The sequence below is a fragment of the Peromyscus maniculatus genome, chromosome 1 (assembly GCF_049852395.1).
Source record: "Peromyscus maniculatus bairdii isolate BWxNUB_F1_BW_parent chromosome 1, HU_Pman_BW_mat_3.1, whole genome shotgun sequence".
In the NCBI taxonomy this organism is placed as follows: domain Eukaryota; kingdom Metazoa; phylum Chordata; class Mammalia; order Rodentia; family Cricetidae; genus Peromyscus; species Peromyscus maniculatus.
The window spans coordinates 213,797,056-213,819,550 of NC_134852.1; the positions used below are offsets into that span (position 1 = coordinate 213,797,056).

The 22,495-nt window shown below is 38.4% G+C and overlaps 1 protein-coding gene across 3 annotated transcripts in view; it reads right to left on the reverse strand.

Moving 5' to 3' along the window:
- Positions 1-282: 282 nt before the first annotated feature.
- Fam204a (family with sequence similarity 204 member A) overlaps positions 283-22,495 on the reverse strand; it is a 34,148-nt gene continuing 11,935 nt past the window's right edge. For all 3 annotated transcript variants that reach the window (XM_006978465.4, XM_006978464.4, XM_042266091.2), the window contains 3 exons: positions 16,322-16,411; positions 2,479-2,585; positions 283-2,003 (listed from right to left, as the gene is read on the reverse strand). In XM_006978465.4, coding sequence (XP_006978527.2) covers positions 1,952-2,003; positions 2,479-2,585; positions 16,322-16,411 — 249 coding nt within the window. In that variant the 3' untranslated portion in view covers positions 283-1,951. The remainder of the gene's footprint in view (positions 2,004-2,478; positions 2,586-16,321; positions 16,412-22,495) is intronic.

Here is a 22,495-nt window from a genome sequence, read left to right on the forward strand (position 1 = left end):
CTTCCTGCAATCCATGTCCACAAGAGGAGGGAGTTGAGAGATGTAACTTTTCTTGCCAACTGAGTCCTCTTCTCTGACCACCCTCCCTCCTGACTGTTCTCCACTCAGTTAAACTCCGCTGGTTAAGAGCACTGCTGCTCTTCCAGAGGATCCAGGCACCCACATGGTATCTCACAACTAACTATAACTCCAGTTCCAGGGGATATGACACCTCCTTTTTGGCCTCCATGCGTATCAGGCATGCACACAGTACAAGAGACATACATGCAGGCAAAACACCCATACATATAAAATGGAAATTTATTTTTTAAAAGCAAACACAAACCAGAATGGGCACCAAGAGGTAAAGTGCCACACTGGTGTGGGTGAGGAGGGCTTTGCTGATTAGACTGAGTCAGAGGCTCCACAACCTGACCCTATATGCCAACAAAAGTTACGAGACCTAGGTGAATACAAGAAAACAGAAAAGTAGCATGAAGGCCCAAGGAGAATGCATGTTCTGAGGCCTTACATACGAAACTATTCATACTAAGAACTTTCTCAAAGATACTACATCTTATGTGTAGTGGGTGGAGAAAATATTCCTATACTGTTAAGCATACGCTCACTCACTAAGAGTGTGAAGTAGGTTACTATAAGTAAACAGTACTCAGGAACATTTATAAATGGATACCTTTTAAAGGTATGAAGACAAGTGGGTTAGATATCCAATCTCCTAGATCTTGCTTTTTGTACACTGGTTTTTCTTAATTAAATGGAAAAAAGATTTAACATTTAGACTTTTTTTTTTTTTCTTTGAGACAGGGTTTCTTTGTGTAGCCTTGGCTGTCCTGAAATTCACTCTATAGACCAGGCTGTCCTGATCTCACAGAGTTCCACCTGTCTCTGTGCTCCAAGACCACCAGGCGACATTTGGACTCTTAAAGAGCAACAAATTATTCACTTATTCTTTATATAAAGAAAATTTACGTATCACCATAAGTTAATGAAATTGTTACTGCTTTAAGTATAAAAATAATGTAATTATGATCTAATTTTTCGCAGTGTCCACATTTAGTCTTGCCAGTTATCAAATTACTTTTCAAAGCCTCTTCCCATTAGGACTGTAAGGACAATGACTTCCCAGGTATTATAGTTCTCTCTTTGGCCTCATTAATTCATTCCATCTGTTAAGGAGTAGTGGGAGAAGAGGTAAAAACAAATCCAAAGTTAGGATATCCTGAGTTACAACTATTCGTCTAACACAATCAGACCATTTTCTTTTCAAAGAACAATCGTAATTTAAAGAATAACATGGTTGAGAGACATTTAGAAAGACATTTTCTAGGCAAAGCTGAATTTAAATCATTCTCCAGATACACTATGTCCACTTCTTACTATAATTATTTCCACTGACATTACACAAAAATTAATCAATTGCTTTTACTATGTGACTACAAAAAATTAATTCTACTGCCTCCAAAAAGAATCAATAATTACTCTTATAGCATTAAAGTAATTAAAGTCATTTGTAAAGTAACAATTGAGAATTTTTCTATTTATGACTAATCCATTATAAACAAAAGCCATTCTGAAAAACTCAAATTTTAGAAACAGTTGCAGTAATGCTAAGAACAGATAAGGAAGTACAAGGACCTCACAGGCTATACTAGGCCAGACAGATGAAACACAAAATTAATTTTAAACTGTAGGCTTATACAAATAAATAAAACCTTATCCTTTTTTCTTGTATATATGCTTAAAATTTCTTACACAAATATAAAAATGTTCATTTCCTTCACAAACTTCTTAGAAAAAAGACCACAAAGAGTTTATAATCAACTCCCAAGTTTTAGGCTTATCTTTTTCTACCCTTATCAATTTTCTGACATTTTTAACCTAAGCAGAAAAATCTTTCTGATAAATGAAGCATGCCAGCCTATCAATAAATGTCCTGAAGAACTCTGCAAGGCTACATATATCCCATGTTGCTTTTAGTTTCCCATCTCTTCTTTGCTTCAAACCTAAAATGAAGAACATAAAAATCTCAATTTATTTCTAAAATAAAATACTCTACTAAAATAACGTTTAGTAAGTGACCAAAGTGTCTCAAATTTCACAAACACCACAGGCTGAGGAAATGCTGCCAGATTTACAAATTTACAACCTCATAACTATTCCACTGAGACATAAAACATTAGATAAGTGGATTCGATGAATAAGCAGACTTCCTGAAATTCCTACCATGTAAATAGAATCATGACTTTTTTTTTCAATTTTTAAACATTATTACTACTTTACATGCCTGAGTGTTTTGCCTGCAAGTATGTCTGTTTACCGTATGCATGCCTGGTCCCCATAGAAACCAGAAGAGGGCATTGAATCCCCTGGAACTGCACAGTTGTGAGCCACCATGTGTGTGCTTGGCACTGAACCCCAGTCTTCCTGACAGCTAAGCCATCTCTTCCACCTCAGGACAGAAGTCTTAAGTGAACTTACCCCCACGCCAGTTTCTTCTTCTTTCGAGCAGCCTGTGAGTTTTCAGCCTCCTTTTTGGCTTTAACAAATTTATGGCAGGCAATTGCTTTGGCAATTTTTACACCGAGCTAAGAATTATGGAAGAAAAAAGGAAACACATGTTAAAAGAAATATTCTAGCTAATATAAGAATCATAATAGTACAAAAAAATTGGGAGCACATGGTTCAGGAGCTGTGTCTAAGAAATAAGAAATCCTATGCTCCGTCCCCTTGAACAAAGCATTACAAATACATAGGTATTTCCCTCCACTACTCAAAGATCCTCTACCCCAGTTGCACCATCTCCTGGATGGAAATCCTTCCCAAACTCAGACCCTTTGAGGGTCCACAAAGGTAGTAATGAGGCCCTTCAAGCTATCTCAGCAATTCTGTAGGCTGAACAGGAATTTACCCTGATAAGGCTGCAAACAGACTGACAGAGACATCAACTTTCTTTGCTCTGGGCTAGAATTACAGCAACTCAGTATGGTCACACCAGTTATCTCATGCTGATCAGAAGCTCTGATTGGCAGTCACAGATGGGATTAATGAAACATGGGGAAGCTAATTACTACTTCATAAATGCACTCTGCATGATGGGCAACAGCTTTTAAGTCTCTGAGAGAGAAAAGAATATAAGGGGAGTCAGAAAGTAAAGAAGCTGGACTCCAGGACCTAGCTGTTCCCTGGGCAGCAGCCCTGTTCATGCTTCCCTGACTGCTAAATGCTGGCCCTCCAAGACTCATTTAGCATGAACCCCAATCCAGATGACTTCTTTAGCTCAGCCTGTAAGTTCTTGCTTCTGTATTTCTTTGCCAGGTTGCAAAGTATTTCCCAGGAAGCATCCCCAGAACAGCAATGCCAATACATAATAAAGAGGTTCTTAATGTAACTATCCATCCATGTGTATGACTAAGATCCATTAAGAACTGAGGTGAAGTCAGGTGGTATGGTGGTGGGACACACCTGGAATCCAGCAAAGGGATGCTGCCCAGTGAAACAAAGCTGGGCTGCAATAATGAACATTCAGGGCCGCATAGCCAGACTCTGTCTCAGAAACAAAGAAAGCTTTAAATTATCAAAGGCCTTCAATATTTCAGATGTTTCTGGGCATTTCTATTCCTTCATTAAACTAAACACATATTAGAAGACAGGCAGACTCGTGAACAGGAAACATAGGAAGCCATTCAAATTAGCCTATCAAAACCCGAGTTTCAGAGATTTGCTTGGCTGACAGCCTGTGAAGGCATGGTTGGAAGTGAAGAGCTCATGTGCAAGATGAAGTCTATAATGCTTGACACATCTCTCAGCTGATCTTGGGCAACACCACCTCTAGAGCAAGTGGTAATCAAGATCTGTCTGGAATTTACAAAAGTGAGAAAAAGAGACCTGGTTTTTCAGTTCAGGAAACAAACACTCTTGTCTTTTTCTCTCTCGATGGAAGAAAAGTAACAATCAAACCAAGGTGCTGATATGGTTAACAGCAGTAAGGCCACTGAAAGGACCAAGTAGGATCTGAAAATCCACTTGACACAGCAGAGCAAACTCAGCATCTTCTCAAAATCCAAACCAATTCTAGTTGCACAACTGTGCAAGAACATTTACTCCATAACCTTCATGAAGGCACAGATGCTTGCTTCTGCCAGCCACTGGAGACACAGCACTAAGCCATATAGGACATCCTTTCACACAATGGATGAGAAAGAGATATGGCTGCCTCCATGCTGGCTTTGTTCTGTTAACTCTCTTCTTTTTCCAGTTCTTTTATCACAGAAAAGTTCATCTAAGTTAACCTCCCCTTTCCCTGCAAAATAAGGCGAAGAACTAGTCAGGGAGATGGGTTCCCTGGGTAAAATACTTGCCATACAAGTGTGAGGACACAAGCTCAAAATCTGCCCCCGCCCCCATAAATCCAGGCATGGCAGCAAATGCATCTCTAATTCTGTTCCTATGGGGAATATGGGAGGCAGAGGCAGGAGAATCCCCAGAAGCTTGTAGGGCACAGCAGGGAAGGGCACGGCAGGAAATGGCAGGGCAGAGAGCCATGACACAAAACATCCTGTCTCAAAAAAGATGCAAAGTGAGGACCTGACATTCAAGATTGTTCTGTCTACACCTGTATCATACATAGTACATAGTTACGTACACACACACACAGATTAAAAAAGACTAATCAAGGGCCTGGTAACACTACATCTCAGAACAGAAAACTCAAAGAAAGTTCTGTGGCATCATTTTTCATTAAGACGGAATTCCCATCCACTGAAAACCTATGTACTTGTCATACATGAAAAAAAATTAAGTTAGAACCTGCTGCTCGGGTTAGTGCAATGGCCAGTACAGTATCTATCAAATCCCTAAATATCAATGACTTCTGTTTCAGTTTAACCTGAAGACAGCAGGGCCCTCACACATCTTGTGGTGCCAGTATCTCCTTATGTGGCAGAACTGGAGGGTTTCTTACTGGCTCTTAAAGTAACACAGACATTGTTTCTGATCAGAGTTAATCACATAGCTGCAGCTAAATGCAAAGGGACTGGGAAGTGTGTGGGTAAAACTGGACACATGGAGAGCACTAAGTTAACCTAAGAAGCTGTCTTCTGTCACAAAAAGCAGCTTGTGACCTAAGTTTGAGATGCACGACAAGATGCCAACATTCACTTGGATGATTTAATCTCTTTCCTGCCTCATTCCCTCAATATCTGTATTTCTCTGTTAATTCCATTCCTACACATTACAAACCAAATATAAGAATGATGTATGATACAGTTTACCAACTCCCCCAGGTCAAAGTCCTATTTACCTCTCAGCTACTTTTCATGATACTTAAACTCAGCCTCTACCTTGGGTAAGAAACAATATAATGTGAACCATATCTGCTCTATACCATTAGCATGAGTGAAAGCTGTTTTCCCAAACTGTTGTAAAATCAAGCTGTAGCTCTGTATTTTTAACTTACTCAAGTTCCTAATCTGAGTTCCCCAGATATAAGACAGACAAGCCAAGGAGCACCTTGGTGTTCCAATGGACTACTCTCCATGCAACCACAGCCAAATAGAAATGCTTCCAGTGTTCCTACAAAGCTAAAAATAAAACCAAATCCAGAACCACCGGCATCATGGCAAAGTTACAGAGACCACTATCAAGACACAGTAGAGACTTTTAGAAATTCTTCACACTGCATAGTAGGCTCCATCACTTTGTGAACTATGTTAATAAACTACCAGGTTCATAGGTGCACTTTCAGACAATGCTCCTAAAATGGCGTACTATCTACCTACTTTAGACCATGGCTAGATTAAATGAAATGTTCTTCAATCAATAAACATTAAAACAAGGTTGTTCCATGTACTGTGGTTTTTTTTTTTTTACAAAAAAAAAAAAAAACTTATGATTTGTAATGATGAAAATCCATAGTAGTTTTTGACCTTCGAATGCAATGTGTTTCACTATTTCTGTGGAGAAATAAATGCAACAAAGATATCTGGAAATACAAAAGGATAATAAGGCCTTCAATGAAGAGGCAGTTGAGAAGAAATGTATTTCTTCAGTCAAGATGACAAACTTGAGTTTCAGAATATAAAAGAATATTGTGCTGTATTTCTCTATGACAAACAAATAAAGTAGGCAGACAAGAATCACCCTTTCATTTCTATAAAAGAAAAATGCACCTTCCTGCCCAATGTAAACATCCCAAAAGCTTGGTCAATGGCTTTTATATTAAATAAAAAAATAAATAAATAAAACAGTTTGGGGTCATCAGATAACTATAGTAACACAATGTGAGAAGACTTTTTAATGAATAAAAATACATACAGAATTTCTTGTATGTGTAGCCAAAGTATCAGCATTTTCCATATAGAACATCCAATATTTTGCTGCATTTTAATTAAGGTATCTAAACATTATCACAAAGAACTGCAAATTGGTCAGAGCATGCGGTAAGGAAAATTAAGCTCTAAAGGCTTTTTATCACCATATTTCAGGAACCAAGGGTGTAAAATGTTCTAATTTGGGATATATTAAAAGCCATAAAAGGTCTTTCAAAAAGATTAATGGTACTTTGCTTGGATTTAAGATAAGGGCTTTAGCTGGTTGGAAAAGCAGGGCCCTGGCTGGACCCTTGAGGCATTCATCTTTACAGCCACTTGGAAGATTTGTAAAAGCGCCTGCACAACCTCAAGCAAATGCACCGCGACATTTTTTTAATTCCTTTCAATTTTACAGGTTCAGTGTGTGTAAATCATATTGGGTCGTAAAACAGATACAATGGCACATCCTTATAAACACAGTGCAGGTTTTAAAAAAAACCTTCAAAATCAAGTTAGTACCTCTTGCAAATGTCATAAAGTTTCCTGATAATCACTGGAAGCATCTGATTCCAACAGCTTAATCTAGTGCAGCTACAAACTACTTATCCATTTTATAAAATATTTTAGTCATCTCAAAATTACTAGCTTGTAACAGAGTTATGAAGTTTTCCTCTCTTTTGAACACTTTCAAGGCACTTATTTAAAAATACCAATTATCATACTTTAACTTTTTATACAATAATAGGTCTCTATGAAAAATATTTATGCCATTCTCTTTTGTTCTTTAATTAAATGAAAACAGATGTTTTCTGAAGTAAAGCGGAACCATTACTGGAGTACTTAAAGTGTTAAGGTCTTTAATTTTTATATCAGTTTGGTCGACAATTCCTGATTGTCTTTACTCAAGCTCAACATTAATGTCAAGCAAGTTACCTAGGAGACGAAAGAGATCAAAGAGACAAAAAACCCTCCAATGTCTGATTAATCAAGCCTGCAAACAGCTTATTTCTTTTAGCCTGCATGCAAGTATGAAAATGAGATTCTGGGAGCCGAACATTGTGCAGATTTGTTCATTCTTATCAGAACAAAGCCAGCGGCAGCTTATTTCATGGATCATTGGCACTGTCATCAGCGCTACACAGAACGGGTGACAGCTCCTCATTTTGAAGCTTGAACAAAATTAGCAAAAAGTCGGCACAAATTAGCCTCTCATCTTTTTAGTAATATGACATTATTCATTTACTTTTTATCCAATTTTTAATTTTTTCCTTGTCAGCTATCCCTTTCTAGTGTCTCTCGCATGCCATCGTAAAATGCCTTCTGAAAAACAAGCAAAGAAACAGTCAAAGTTGAAATAACACACAAAGTTCAAGAGCGAAAAACAAGCATTTCCAATGGCCAGTTCTGCTGTGTTTTAAAATTAAGTTTCAAAACTTTGCAATAATTGATTTAAAAAAAAAAAAAAAAAACTCAGGATGCCAGTGTATTTCAAGAAAGGATGTAACAAGGCTAATAGGTTTCAGGCAAATCCCAGCTTAAGGTGGTATCTACCGCAGTAAATGTTACATTGGTCTTTCCATGGTTACACCTGGGATGCCAGTGTTCCGACAACAGCCCAAGCTATGACACAGCTCACCATTAACTGAATTTTCAATGAAGTTCTTTTCTTTGTATCATTGGCATCTTGTTTCAATGTCAACTTGAAATGTGTGCATACACAGGCTGACATGTTTGCCTATGTTTGTGTATCACATTAGTGTCTAGACGTACAACCAGATACATACTTATACATACCTATAACTCCTGCCAGTTTATTTCAAAGCATAACCAACAAATCCTGATTTAAAACACAGTAGGAAGATAGATGCACACATACACATATACATATGCATTCGATATGATCCATATACTCAACTTTGATTTAATAGTTAAATAGTTTACCTAACTCCTGTTTTAATAACTTCAAATTATACATCGATTACAATATTCCAAAGCAGAAGGAAAAGATGTTACACTGTTGAAATTACTCCCAGATATTGACATTTATATTCAAACAACTTATTCCATTCATAAAGGGGAAAAAGGCATTAAAAAATTAACCATAAGCTGTTAGATGTTTTACACAGCCCCCATAAGAAAGACAGTTTTTTGAAAGAACTGTAGTACTGTTTTCAGCAATTTCTTTATCTCTGTTCTTCTAAGTAAGAAAGCCTATTAACAAGCTTTGAACTTAAAATCACATTTACAATAATGTGCCATCAACAGTTTTATAAGCTAATTAGAAAAAGATTAATTAATGACTGGCTGCTAATAAAATGGCAATCATGAAGAAAGAAACCAAGGGTGCTAAGCTTCAACTACCACCAATTAAGAGCTAATTACAAACAAATTATATATGTGTTTTGCTGTGGGCTTTAATTTACTAAAATGGTTTTAATTAAAAGAGAAAACATGCTGATTAATTGAACTGCAGAAAAAATCTACAGTATAAACTGTGCTTTGTCTGTCTCTTTAATTAGACTTGTAACATCTGAAATCTTTTTTAAGGTTAGTTAAAAGCACAGATAAACATAATTAAGACAGCACATAAGGAATGCCATTCGAGGTGAGCACCCAGCTAGACCCCAGAGGTTAAAAGAAAGCATCACAATGCAACGAGATTCGAATGAGCACACCTGAAAACCACAGAGAGATGTCCTTTGCTAAATACCAATACCAATTTTACTTTTCTGAGGCCAACACGCTTTGACTTCGAAGCTACAGGGTTTTTATGGGAAGAAAATGTCTTTAAACTAGATGTGAAGGAATTCATCCACGTTCTCTCACAGGGTCAGACAGGCTTACTCCACACACTGTGCTAAGTTCTACATGTAACAACTGAGTTACTTGTTAGAGTTAAGGAGAATAAGGCTTTTAAAAATTAAAACTACTACGTCAAAGCCCCTGCAACTATGTGCTGACAACAAGAGGGTAACAGGGAAAAATGTCTGAATTAAAAGGCAGAGAGATGACCAAAGTTAATGAAAAGGAGTCAGTCCTGGATGATCCTCAGCAGACACACACTGCCAAGGAGAGAGCTCCCATCTCCTCTAGGAACTGGTGCAGCTGCCTAGTAGCAACAGCCCCTTACCTGAGAGGGCTTTTCCTCCCATATGCCCTATCCTTTCCTACTGCCAATCCACCAGCGAAATATACCAAAAAGAAATGGTGCTAAACTGTAGTTACTACTAGAAAGAGAAGTCAATCAAGAAAACATCAAGACTGGAAGGCAGAATAGTATTAAAAGACAAAATATATTTTCCAGAGTCTGCAGATATCCACACAAAATGACTGTAAGTAAAACCTACCATCTGTTTTTAGAGAAAATTCATGGTTGACAGCATTTGTCACTGCTAACTGCAACATATCCTTTCCATAAACATAAAATATTGGTTGGAATAAAGATATGACATTTACTCTTAATATATCTATGTATTATATATATATATATATATATTTCTGTATGTAGAAAATCTGTACTATATTTTTACTGCTTTTAGCCACTCTTCAGATGCCAGAAGAAATCACAATATTTACAACTATAGAAAGAATCTCTCCTTCTTCAGCAGGGCTAGATGTTCCAGCAATGTATTTTTATAATGGTTAATTGGAATATACTGCTCAGCATTGTATCTGAGCAGTTTTAACACATAAGCTTGGTTTCAGGATATTTCTTCCCAAAAGAGTATTCATGAAAATAGGAAGAGGGCTATTTTGCCCTGACACTGGACAGGTGGAAATGAAGTCCATCTGAGGAATATATGTAGTTAAAGGAGGGGTGACTCCTTTGAGGGTGGGAACATATTGTTTTGCAACCAACTGAAGTTGGTTTTTATCTCCACAGAAAGATGCTTAGAGAAAAGTCCTTTTTACAAAATGTAACAGTTGCTCCAACTGCTGCCCACTAAATTAAATTCAGGCTTTAGAGCTGAATTTCAAAGTATTTGTTTCCACAGGTCTCTTTAAACTGAAGTGTGCCTTATAAAGATAATGAGTCAGAAAAGACAGCAGCTAAGGATGAAGGGTGAAAGATGAGCAGAATGCCCTGCCAGTCAGAGGTCAGTTCGGACACACATGCCCCAAACAAGAGTTTAAAGAAAGAAACATTTCTTTCAAGTTGGCACAGTTTCATCAGTGTAACACCAGTCCAAGTCTGTGTGTCCATTTCTCCTTAGAAACTGCTAAAGCACTGAATGGGCAGATGGGCAGAGGGCACTCTCAAAGCCGAGTGTAGCTGCACAGCAAACTAAAGCCACAGCACAGTTTAGGCTTAGACATAAGACTTTAAGTCACCCCTTCCCCCAAACCAGATTCCACACAACTCAGTCACCACAAATTTGAGGGACACGTTCCTGGGAAATTATGAGGTTGCGGGGTCACAATGAGAGCACACTAACAGCCTAATTTTGACATACTCTCCTTAAGGACTGTTTTCTAGGTCTATTCACAGACGTGGTTCTACTTTTAACTTCTTTTTTCTCAAAATTGATGCTGCCCTACTCGCTTCACAGGCTTTTAAATGTTAAACATCAAAATGAACTTCACCTATGGCTGGAAAGGGCTTTAAGAACTCTGGGGTCTGTGCTTCTGAGCAAAGGCTTTATCAGCAGGTCCCAGTCACTGCTTCTTGAGAAAAGCAAACGGTGCTGTTATTAAAAACCAATCTACCTGAATTTCAAAAGGACACCTACCATGCATATATACACTCTATTCATAAAAGGTTTCTGCCCCAAACTCATACTTCTCTAAAATCCCATCTCATCATCACAGTGACTGGCACTAAGGGGTGAATATGAGAATCTAAAGTTTGCACCATTCCCCGCCAAAGCTCCTCACAGGTGCTCAAAAGGTGGGCACAGCACTGGTGTCTTCCCTAGTCTACGTCAAGACAGCAAACATGACCCAGCTGTCCTTTCAGTTATCCAGGAGATAAATTACTGGCTTTTCTTTTAATCAGAATTCATTAAACTCACAATAAGTCATCTGAATTTACCAGAACACAGCTTAAATATATATCAAAGTAAAAAGACAACTGAGAAAAATGTTATTCTCACATGTGCTAAAAACAGTATTTCCAAAGCAATTTCATTTGTCATGGAGTATGTCAGGAAAAACTCCTAGTCAGCATTATAAAATTACAACTTCTAAAACAGCAAGATGAGAAAACACCAAACTACAATACCAGTATCTTCAAAGAAATCCCTATTTCTAGCCGGGCAAGGTAGCACACACCTTTAATCCCAGCACTTGGGAGGCAGAGGCAGGCAGATCTTTGTGAGTTCAAGGCCAGCCTGGTCTACAAAGCAAGTTCCAGGACAGCCAGGGCTGTTACACAGAGAAACTCTGTCTCGGGGTGGGGAGTGGGTGGGTGGGGAATCCCTATTTCTAAAAATGTCTAAACACTAGAGGTATAGCTCCAGACAACTTTTCAGGCCGTCAAACATGTACATAGCAAGGCAGCTCACCAAGGCGAGGGTGGAATTAATAAAACAAAGCTGGCACAGAATATATATGGAACTCCTTCCCAACCTATCACACCATTTGGGATATTATCCAGGCTCATGAAATTTAATATGGATTCAGAAAACAATATATAATCTAACTCCTCACACTTAAAAATCTATAAACTAATTCCTCACACTTAAAAACTAAATTTTAATCATGGTATGCCATGTAAAAAAAGTACTCTCAAGGGGAACTGGAGGGATGGCTCAAAGTTAAGAGCACTTGCTGCTCATACAGAGGACTAGAATTCAGTTCCCAGCACCCACATCAGGCAGCTTACAACTAACTACTTTTAACTCCAGCTCCAGGAGATCTGACACCTCTTCTGGCTTCCTTGGGCACCTACACTCATACATGAACAAGTGAACACACACACTCACAATTAAAATTAAAATGAATCTTTTTTAAAAGTAAAGTCAAACATTGCTTTAAAGATCTAAAGTCATCTGGCAATCACAATAATAACGTCCCTACACAAGAAAAGAACCAGCAACAGATGCTGAAACAGATGAAAGTACAACAAGGAAAGATGTGCAGCCTTAAACTATCTCTCCATAAAGTATTTATTCATCACAAAGGAGAAAACAGTAGTTGTACAGTGCAGAAACTCAGCGGTATCACCCTCATCAAAGTAAAACCATCAAAAAGTGGCACAAAGAGATAGATAGCATGTGCCTCTGCAGAGCCTGAGAAGGCCCCAAGGTTACTGCTGTGACTCATCATGGGGAAATACTAGACAAAACAAAATTGAGGGGTGTGTGCTACTTGGCTTCTCCTCAAAAACAAGGTCTTGAAAAAATAAGGACAGAGCAGCCATTCTAGATCAAAGGAACATTGCAACAGAATGTAGTGTTAGAGAATAGGAAATGCCTTTGCTAGTATGGACAGTAATGCAAATTTAAATAAAGTTACAAATTTTGTAGGTTTCCCTTAAAAATTGAAATGTCTTTATGTGCACACCCACATCACTTCTCCCCTTCTACGTTGATGCTATCCAACGCAGGTTCCCGACTGAGCCAACTTGTTGGCACATTTTTTTTTCTTACTAACATCTTTATATGTGTGTATGGTGTGTGTATGGGGTCATTCAGTGTGTGACGATGAGAAGACAAATTACAAAGTTAGTTCTCTCCTCTCACCTTCACATAGATTCCTGTGATCAAGCTCTGGCTGCTACACTTGTATAATAAGCACCATTTCCCACCAAGCCATCTTTCTGGCCTCAAATTGCACAACTTCCTTAATAGCAAATAAAATAATTAACTCTGCTAAAAGGAACTCAGAACCTGCAATAAAACAGATGCTTCTCTGCAAAATTCCCTGGTTTCAGGTAGAAGAGGTAATTTTCTTATCTGTCTTATCTTTTCCTTAACAAGACAAAAAGTTAGAGACAACTGACTGATGGAAGGGGTCTGCTGTGGCAGCTACCTTTGTAGTTGGAAGAGGTCATAGTACACAAAACAGGATGAAATTAAAAAGGCAAGAGAGCACAAGTTTGAGTCCTGTAGTCCTGAAGAGTGCAATGAAGACAGACGTAGCATTTCTAAAAATCAGCAAGCAATCACAAACTATAGTCCTGCTGGTTTTTCTTAAGTTGTGTCTTGGGCTTTACTACAAACTACCAGCAAACCCAAACCAGCAACCCAAACCAATACGAAACAGCCCTGGAATCTTTCAAGCCATTCGAGAGACTCCTGGTCAACAACTAGCACAGGGTGAGATACTTCCTCAGTAGAGAGACAGTTAAGCTCCAGCTCCCTCAAAGGTTTCATTCCTGATCCACAGTAGGCTGCCACTAGCTTCTACACCCAATTTAGGAAGGGTGTAACCCACTGACTGACTATTAGTGCCCTGTGTGCTTTCCAGTCTCGAAAGCCTCCCTAGATTCTACTGTTCCCTAGTCCCACCCCGATGTCCTCCTCTATCTGAATCCTTAGAGCTATGGCAGACATCTAACACCTGAGGTCCTGTCCAAGCCCACAAGCACTGATCCTCCCCACCATTTCCTCATGTTTCTATGGCCACCCTGTCAAAATCTGCAGATGACATTCACTAATTGGTATAATCTTGTTATCTCAGCAGTTAACTATACTTTTAAGAAACTAAGTCACTACTTACAACTGCACACCTATGGCTGTGTTCCAAGGACCACACTACCACTACCCCCCCCACACACACACACACACACACACGTTTGTTGAGTGAAAGCACAGATTGACATATAGGGGATCTTACTCATACTGAAGAAGCCATAGATAACCAACAGCTAACAGGAAATCCTTCTGAACTTGGGGCGCAATTTAATACATCTTCAAGTTCATTTTATTAAATGAACTTTATCTTTACCCTTCAAAATTGTGATAAAATACTATTATATCCAACAAGAGCTACATTTAATCAAAATATGACACTTTTGTTTTTTTATAAGGTAGAGCAATTGTCAAACTGTAGGCATATGAAGCATTCCAAGATGGGAAGAGTAGAATACTTTATAAGAAAAAAGCAAATACAAGTATATTTCAGCAAGGTAACCATGTCAAAGCTTTGATGGCTATGCTGAGTCATAGCATCCTCACAAATTAAAAACATACCAAATGTCCGACATGCATTTATTTTTTTTCTTAAATGAGGTAGCAATTCTATTTCTGGGTATATACACAAGGAAGTTCAAACAGGGATTCAAACAGATGCTGGTATACTCATGTTTACAGTAGCAAGTCTATGTTAAACTGTGGAGTACTGTCTTCCAGCAATTAAATGTACAAACAATGGCACAAATAACTGCAAATGAGACAGAGTATCAATCAGTCTTGAAATGGAGGAAAATTCTGACACACACTACAACACAATGATCTCTAAACCTGTTATGCCAGTATGAAGCATCTACAGATATGCTGAATGCAGAGGCAAAGGTATGCTATCGAAGCAGAGTAAAGAGGAAACTGCAGAGTAACAATTTAAGTTGTAGAGTTTCCGTTTTGCAAAAAATTCTGGAGATGAGTAGTGGGAGACTCTGCACAACAGTTTGAGTGTGTTCAATGCAACTCAGTTACACACTCAAATGGCTACAAGCATAAATTCTACTGTACTTTACCACAATAGAGCAATTCACAAAATGTGAAGAGTTTGTTTTGTTTGAAATAGGGTCTCACCCTGTAACCTAGGCTGGCTTTGAAGTCATAGTAATCTTTTTGCCTCAGCTTCCCAAGTACTTGGATTACAAGCATGCACCACCATACCCAGTTTAAAACATCAACTTAATTTTTGGTTTTTCAAAGCCATATAACTCTCATTCATGCTATTTCTAGCCAATGCCCTTAATACCCACAGCTCTGTAATTTCTTTTATATTAGCCACTAATACACATGTATAAACATTATACACAGAAATATTTGATGTGACCAATTCTTTTTAAAGACTTAAAGTCAATTTTGAAATTCTTAAGTGTCTTAGGTGATTTTGGAATCATCAGCCTTCAGCCTTTCTTTTGAATTTGTTTACTCCATACACCAAAATCCAAAAGATTTTTAAGGCCCACAGACAAAAATTCACACACAAAAAAATTTACAATAAAAAGAAAAAATGATGTGTTTTTTTCTTTCTTTTTTTTTTTTTTTTAGACAACGGATATGGAAGAATGCAACAGTATTTCCACAGAATAATTGATGGAAATAGAACTTTCTAATTTCAGACTGGGAAAAAGAAAAAAAAACAAAACAAAAAGCCTGCAAGTGAGTTAGAACACTAGAAAGGGCCAGCAATTTTCATGAATGAACTCTGATGCATTTTATGTAACTAAACACCAAGGAGTATTACAGGTTAAGACTATAGGGAATTGGGTACTAAAAATAAAAACTAGAATATGGATTTTCATGTTTTTAGTCTATAAAGAGAAAGGAACTATAGAACAGGAAAATATATCAACTATGAGTGATAGGTCTACAGGAACCCCACCTCCAAGGGTGAGTCAGAAGTATCTTGTGACCTGCAGTTGGATATTAAATGTATCTATTTAATTTTACACTGCAAACTATGGGAGAATTAGCTGAAAACCTGTAGGACTGAGCAATATGTACAGAATCTACAATAAAAGACTGTAAACCAGGACTAAGAAAAGGCTGCAAAGTGTGACTGCAGAACACACAGATGCCCTCGTGAGGATCAACTAAGGCAGACAAAAAGGAAAAATGAAGGCACCCTTCTAATCATACCTGAAGAGCAACACCAACCTCAAACAAAATAAAGAAAGAGAAAAGAAAAAAAATAAACAACAACAACAACAAAAAAAACTTGCTGAAGCCAGGTAAAACTAGGGTCAAATATCAATTATGCATAATATTCAGCCTAAGTTTTAGGCCAGAATAAATTTAAAGCATTAAAGTCAGCACAAAACCTATCAATTCAAAATAAACAGTAGAAAGGGAGAGAAAAATAAGGGCAAAAAGAAAATCAGAATCAGTCTCACTTACCTCTCGAGTAGCTAGCTGGTTGCTGAGCTCTTCAGCCTTCTCAACATCCCACTCCTCCACAGCCTGGTCTATCCTCTTTTCAAGGCCTGACTAGAAAGAAAGAAAAAAACAAGACAAAACAAATTATTGGCAAGACAGAAAGTCAATCACTTGCTAATTAAGACTATGTCACAGGACTATAGCAAATGCAACATCCATTCAGTCCTCTCAATAACCCTATAAAGGCTTACATCAATTCCTATTTATCGATAAGACACTTCCAAAACTTTCTTAGCCTCTTTAGCAGTGCTTTATTTCCTAATCTCTGGCTACAAGTGCCATCTTACTAATGTTCCTAGTGCCTCTGATATACCTTAAAAAAATAAAACAACAGCAACAAAAAACCTTTCCCATCTTTTCAGGTTCACATCAGATATTACCCTCTCTAGTACCCTACCTTCTGACTGTGCCACCTTTTCTTATATCCCACACCAGATTTCTCTCCTGTCTGCATCATTAAACTTCATGTCTCCCTGTAGCACTTGTTCTTCTAACACAGTTTTTTTTCCTTTCTTGGGTACTATGCTCAATAAAGGCAAACTCTTATGTATAGTCACTGGCTTGGAGTATCCCAAAATCCCACCCAGTTCCTTCCACACAGGAGGAATTCACTCAGTCTATACAACTGCATTGAAAGTTTCAGTGCAATAATCCATATCTGCATTAAGACTGAAGGAACCAAAGTACACTGGCAGCCCCTGATAAGAATTCCACAATAGTAACACTGAGGTAATGATGCCCTTCCAGTCAAAAGGGATAACATACTGTCATGATTATTTATACAAATTTATCTGCAACAAATAAAAAATGTATTTCTTGGGGCTCAGCAGTTAGAACACTGCTGCACTTCCAAGGGACCCAAGATCAGATCTCAGCACCAACAATGAACACCTCACAACCACCTGGAACTCCAGTTCCAGAGGATTTGACACTTCTTCTGGCTTCTGTATTTCTTTGGGGCTCAAGAGTATCTTTATCTTGAGCTCCCAGAGCAATACAATTAGAAGTTTATAGATTCTCCATTTAGAACTTCATATTTAATCTATAATGGAAATGAAGTTATTTATTTACAAAATGCTAACACAATAGTCTTTACTCCCTTTGCAGAACAGAGATTTCCTCAAATGCCTCTGAGACAGATGAAGTAAACATTAATACCAAATTCAATTTTCTTATATCACAAAGTATGAAGTAGCCAGATACCTCAATTCAGTATTTACACAAGCAATCACCTAGACCAGCTTCACTTGTTCCCCTTAGTAACCTGTCCACTAATCCTCTCTTAAGACATGTATGTTATACACAGCAGCTGTGCTCCCTTCCAATTATCAAGGCTCCTTGAGATTTTAAAGACCTGGGTGTTGCCTTCCTGTATACAGTGTCCAGAGTAACCCATAGATCCTCAAACCTGGGTTAGTCCACACAATGAACCATTCTACTGAATCAACTTATTAACGTCCCTCTGGTGCATAGAGCTATAGCTCAGCACTGATGTCACAAAGGGAAGGAAAAACTCCCCCATTCCAGAAACTCCTATGAACTGCTAAGCTTAAATAAAGGTAAAGTTTCACTTTAAAATTAAATCAGAATGGGGGATATCTCTTAGTAATATTGCCTCGAGTACAGGAAATCCTAGGTTTGATTTCTAGCACTGCATCAAATCTGGTGTAGAGGTAACACACACGTGTAATCCCAGCATTTGGGAGGTGGATACAGGAAGATCAGAAGTTCAAGGTCCTTGAAGGTCCTGATGGTGCACGCCTTTAATCCCAGCAAAGGGAGGCAAGGTGAGCATATCTCTGTGAGTTCAAAGCCAGCCTGGTCTACACAGTGAGTTTGTTTTCTTTTCTTTTTTAAATATAATGCTTTTGTCTTTTTCTTCTTTTCTTTTTTCAGTTTTGTTTTGAGACAGGGTCTCACACTGTACCCCAGGATGGCTGGGAACTTCTGGCACTCCTCATGCCTCAACCTCCACAGTACTGAGTTTATAGGCTTAATCTATGTAAGATGCCTAGCTCTGAAAATTTTTTATTCTATTTTGTATTTAATAAGGACATATTAGCATCCTGCTATGGGATGCCTTTCTGTATGCTGTAAATACATGTTGTTTCCATTGGTTAATAAATAAAGCTGCACTGGGCTATGGCAGGGCAGGATGGAACCAGGAGGGAAATCCAAATGAGATAGAGAAGAAAGGCAGAGTGAGGGCAAATGCTCCAAGTAGCCACCAGGAGAAGCAAGATATGAGAGAACAGTTAATTGTTTGGGAGGAGTCTGTTGGAGGATCCACCTGGGCTCCCTTCCCCTATCTCTTTCCCTAAACCCACCCCTTCAAAGCCCGCCAAACACAGCTCCTCCCCCAGAGAGGCTCAGGATGACTCGCACAGGGGATACATAAGCAGCATCCTGGAAAACAGACTTGTGGTTCTTCCAGTCTCACGTCTCTGTCTCCGAGGCCGGGAATCGCCTGGGGAGCACTTTACCCATTAAACCTGGGCTTTCCAATTTGGTCTGATTCAGTTTGTTGCAATGGCAGAGAGGCCTTCAGGAGGCCAAAACTTATCAGTAATGCCACACACAAAGTCACATGGCACAACATAGATTAATAAGATGGGTTGAATTAAGTTGTAAGAGCCAGTCAGTTATAAGCCTGAGCAACAGGCCAAACAGTTTATAATTAATATAAGCCTCTGTGTGATTATTTGGGACTGAATGGCTATGGGACCAGGCGGGGCAGAAACTTCTGTCTAGAGCTTTCCAAATACATTCAAAATTCTTGTATTATAAACACTCCCATCACCATAAGAAGACAAGTTCACAAGATTCTGCCAAGAACACTGCTGAAAAAGTAAAATGAAGTAGAACTTCCACTTAGGAACTGAGCAATCTGGGGAGGGTCTCTACACTTGTATGGCTGTAGTTCTCTCATTGAAGCCAAGTAAATATAAAGCTATGCTCTCTACAAAGTGATGACTAGGGTCAAGAAAATAATTACGGCCGGGCGGTGGTGGCGCACGCCTTTAATCCCAGCACTCGGGAGGCAGAGGCAGGCGGATCTCTGTGAGTTCGAGGCCAGCCTGGACTACCAAGTGAGTCCCAGGAAAGGCGCAAAGCTACACAGAGAAACCCTGTCTCGAAAAATCAAAAAAAAAAAAAAAAAGAAAATAATTACGAACTATCTAGCCAATATTTACAATACAGTAACCACCCAGTAGTGATTAACTGTTTCTCTTATCTCTAACTAATATCAGATGACTTTCAGGTGAGGTTACGGACTTCACCATACTTCTTTGGGGGCTTAGATCCAAGCATCAAGAATTTAACTCTGAGCCAGTAAATTGTCTCATCAAACAAGATTTAAGTATCCAAGCTTTTTAAGATTTTCAGGAAGGTCCCAAAGTAGCTTCTGATTTACACAGGATCTTCCACATCCGAGCAGCAGGAGCTGCAGGCTACTCTTGATAGCTACAGTGCTAACCCTCTCAATGCACTCAGGGCAGCCAGATTTTGATGTGATCTATATACTGAAGTTCCATATAAAAGTCTAGATAGAAAAAGTACTCTACCACAAAAAAAGAAAAAGTTTGAAAAAGCCTACTACAACAGCAATTGAACAACTTTATGAAAAACTTTAAACAAACATCAAAGACAGTTAATTCTAAAAAGTAATACAAGTATCCATAGTTTTCATGTCAGAAGTATCCATTTGACACACTCAGGACTACTTCAATAATGACTGCTACCTAATAAAACTGAGTCAACTATGGAATACTTAAGACATTTATAGTGAAATGAAGGAGCAAAATTTATTCTATAGAAATTCCCACATAGATTTAAAATACTTACGTTATTACAGAATTATTAATAAGCCCCATTAACTGCTGCCAGAAATACAACTATAGCTGCATTTAATACAAAAAACACCTTAAAACACTGTTGGATATTAGGAAGACTATATTTAAAAAAAAATACAAGCCTCTCTGCACTGTCTGGCAGACAGGTGACAGCAGTGTTATAATACACATTCTGGGCTGAGCAACAGTTTCAGTTTGGCAGGACTCCAAAGTGGGGTGTATGATAGACATGAGATTAAGAAGTTTTGTTTTGCTTTACTGTTCTTAAGGGTTGAGTGAAAAAGACTTTCTGATATTGAAACAGATCAGCCTCTGCTCCAGAGAATAAAATGCTAGACTGGAAATCCATATTTGTTCACACTGCACCATGTGTCTGCATAGTGCTACCAGATTCCTAACTATCTGTTGGACTTACAGTTACTTGTAGCTTTTATCGTGGTGTTTCCAATGTGGACATTTTGCTTTTGCTTTTTTAAAAGTTTATTTACTTTGCTGGACTCACAGTAAAGACCGCAGCAGGACAGCAAAAGAAGCATCATGCAAAAACCATGATCCCAACCAGAACTGCTGGCATGCATTACACGAAACTCCCAAGAGAAGCTGAAATAATTCAGCTTCACTAAATCCTTCCTTTCCTTTCATGCTTGCATTTATTTGTAGAATATTAAGTGTCAGCACAACATGAGCCTGGCCAACAACAGTTTCCTTGACTAGAAGACCTGTAACTTTCCTCGTCGGGCATCATTTATGCAGAGGAATAGCTGCAGAAAAAGAGCCCAAACTTACAAAATGGATACACATGTGATTAGTCAGACTCACAGCAATTTCTCTTCAACAGAGTTCACACTTTTAACTGCTATTTCGACTTTTCTGGAATGCATGTAACGTAATGGTAAGACAAGGTGCTAGGTCCTAAGATGGAGTTCTTCGAATGAAACTATGAAGAATCCTTCTACCTCTACAGGAGCTAGTCGCATCTATCCAATACTCAGACTGTACAACTTCAAACACTAGCATAACAACAGGATTCCAGTAGGTTGCAAAAAAAAAAAAAAAATTATTCTCTAAATCTCTGCTTTTTGGAATGTTTACAAAGTTCATTTCATGACCTTAATGTCTCTTATAATTAGATACTCTGAAGTCAATACTGTTATGAGAAAAGATAGTAAATATTGCAAATAACTGAAAATCAAAGGCCATTTAACTCAAATGTTTAAAAAAAGAGTTGAACAAATACTTAATTATTCATGTCCTGAAGAATCTAGTCCAGTGGTTCTCAACCTTCCTAGTGCTACAACCCTTTAATACAGTTCTTCAAGTTGTAGTGACCCCCAACCATAAAATTATTTTCATTGCTACTTCATAACTGCAATTTTGCTACTGTTACGAACTGTAATGTAAATATCTGTGTTTTCTGATGGTGTTAGGTGACCCCTGTGAAAGGGTCATTCGATTCCCAGGTTAAGAACCAGTCATCTAGTCAGTGGCTGGGACTCCAAAACAGGTCTACCAGATGGCCCATGGCTCAGGACAGTCAATAAGGTCTTCCTCCCTGCTTCAGAACAGATTTGGCAATCAAGAGCAGCCTAAGTCAAAGTCACATGATCTGCTCCCAACACACATGAATCACAAGGGTCAAGATTATGACAAAAACATGTTCAGATATCCACTACCTTCCATAATGCGCCCAGGGAACATCAGCCTGGTGTCTTAAGACTCAGATGGCACTTGCAACTCTACCACTGGGCTTTGTGGGAAATGTATTATTTCTGCATCTGCTTAAACGTTATTGCTCAGCAGTAGGTGCAGAAAATGCACCCAGGGCCAAGTACCTGGTTTTATAGGGACTATTTTAGAATTAATAATTCTTTGCAAAACTGAAGAGAAAAAGATACATGAAGTATGTTATGACTATAATCCCAGTCACAGGTTGAATCAATAGAATCACTTGATTGAAATCGAGTTCAATAGCAGCCTAGGCAATATAACCAGACCTCATCTCAAACAGAACAAAACTACAAACACATCACATACAAAATTGGTTGCAATAGGCCCTTAATTTACACCTCCTCAGTGAGATATCACCACCTAATTATGAATTTAATATGAGATGTTTTTCACAAGAAATACCAACCAGTCAGAAAACAGCAAAGGTCTTTTTAGGTATACTGAGCAGTCCTCAGCAGTGACCCATGTCAAGTGTATCTCTTTAAAGCAAGCACAGGATACAAAGGTCCCACTAGGCCCCATAGGTCTCTAACGCTACCATGGAACACAGATT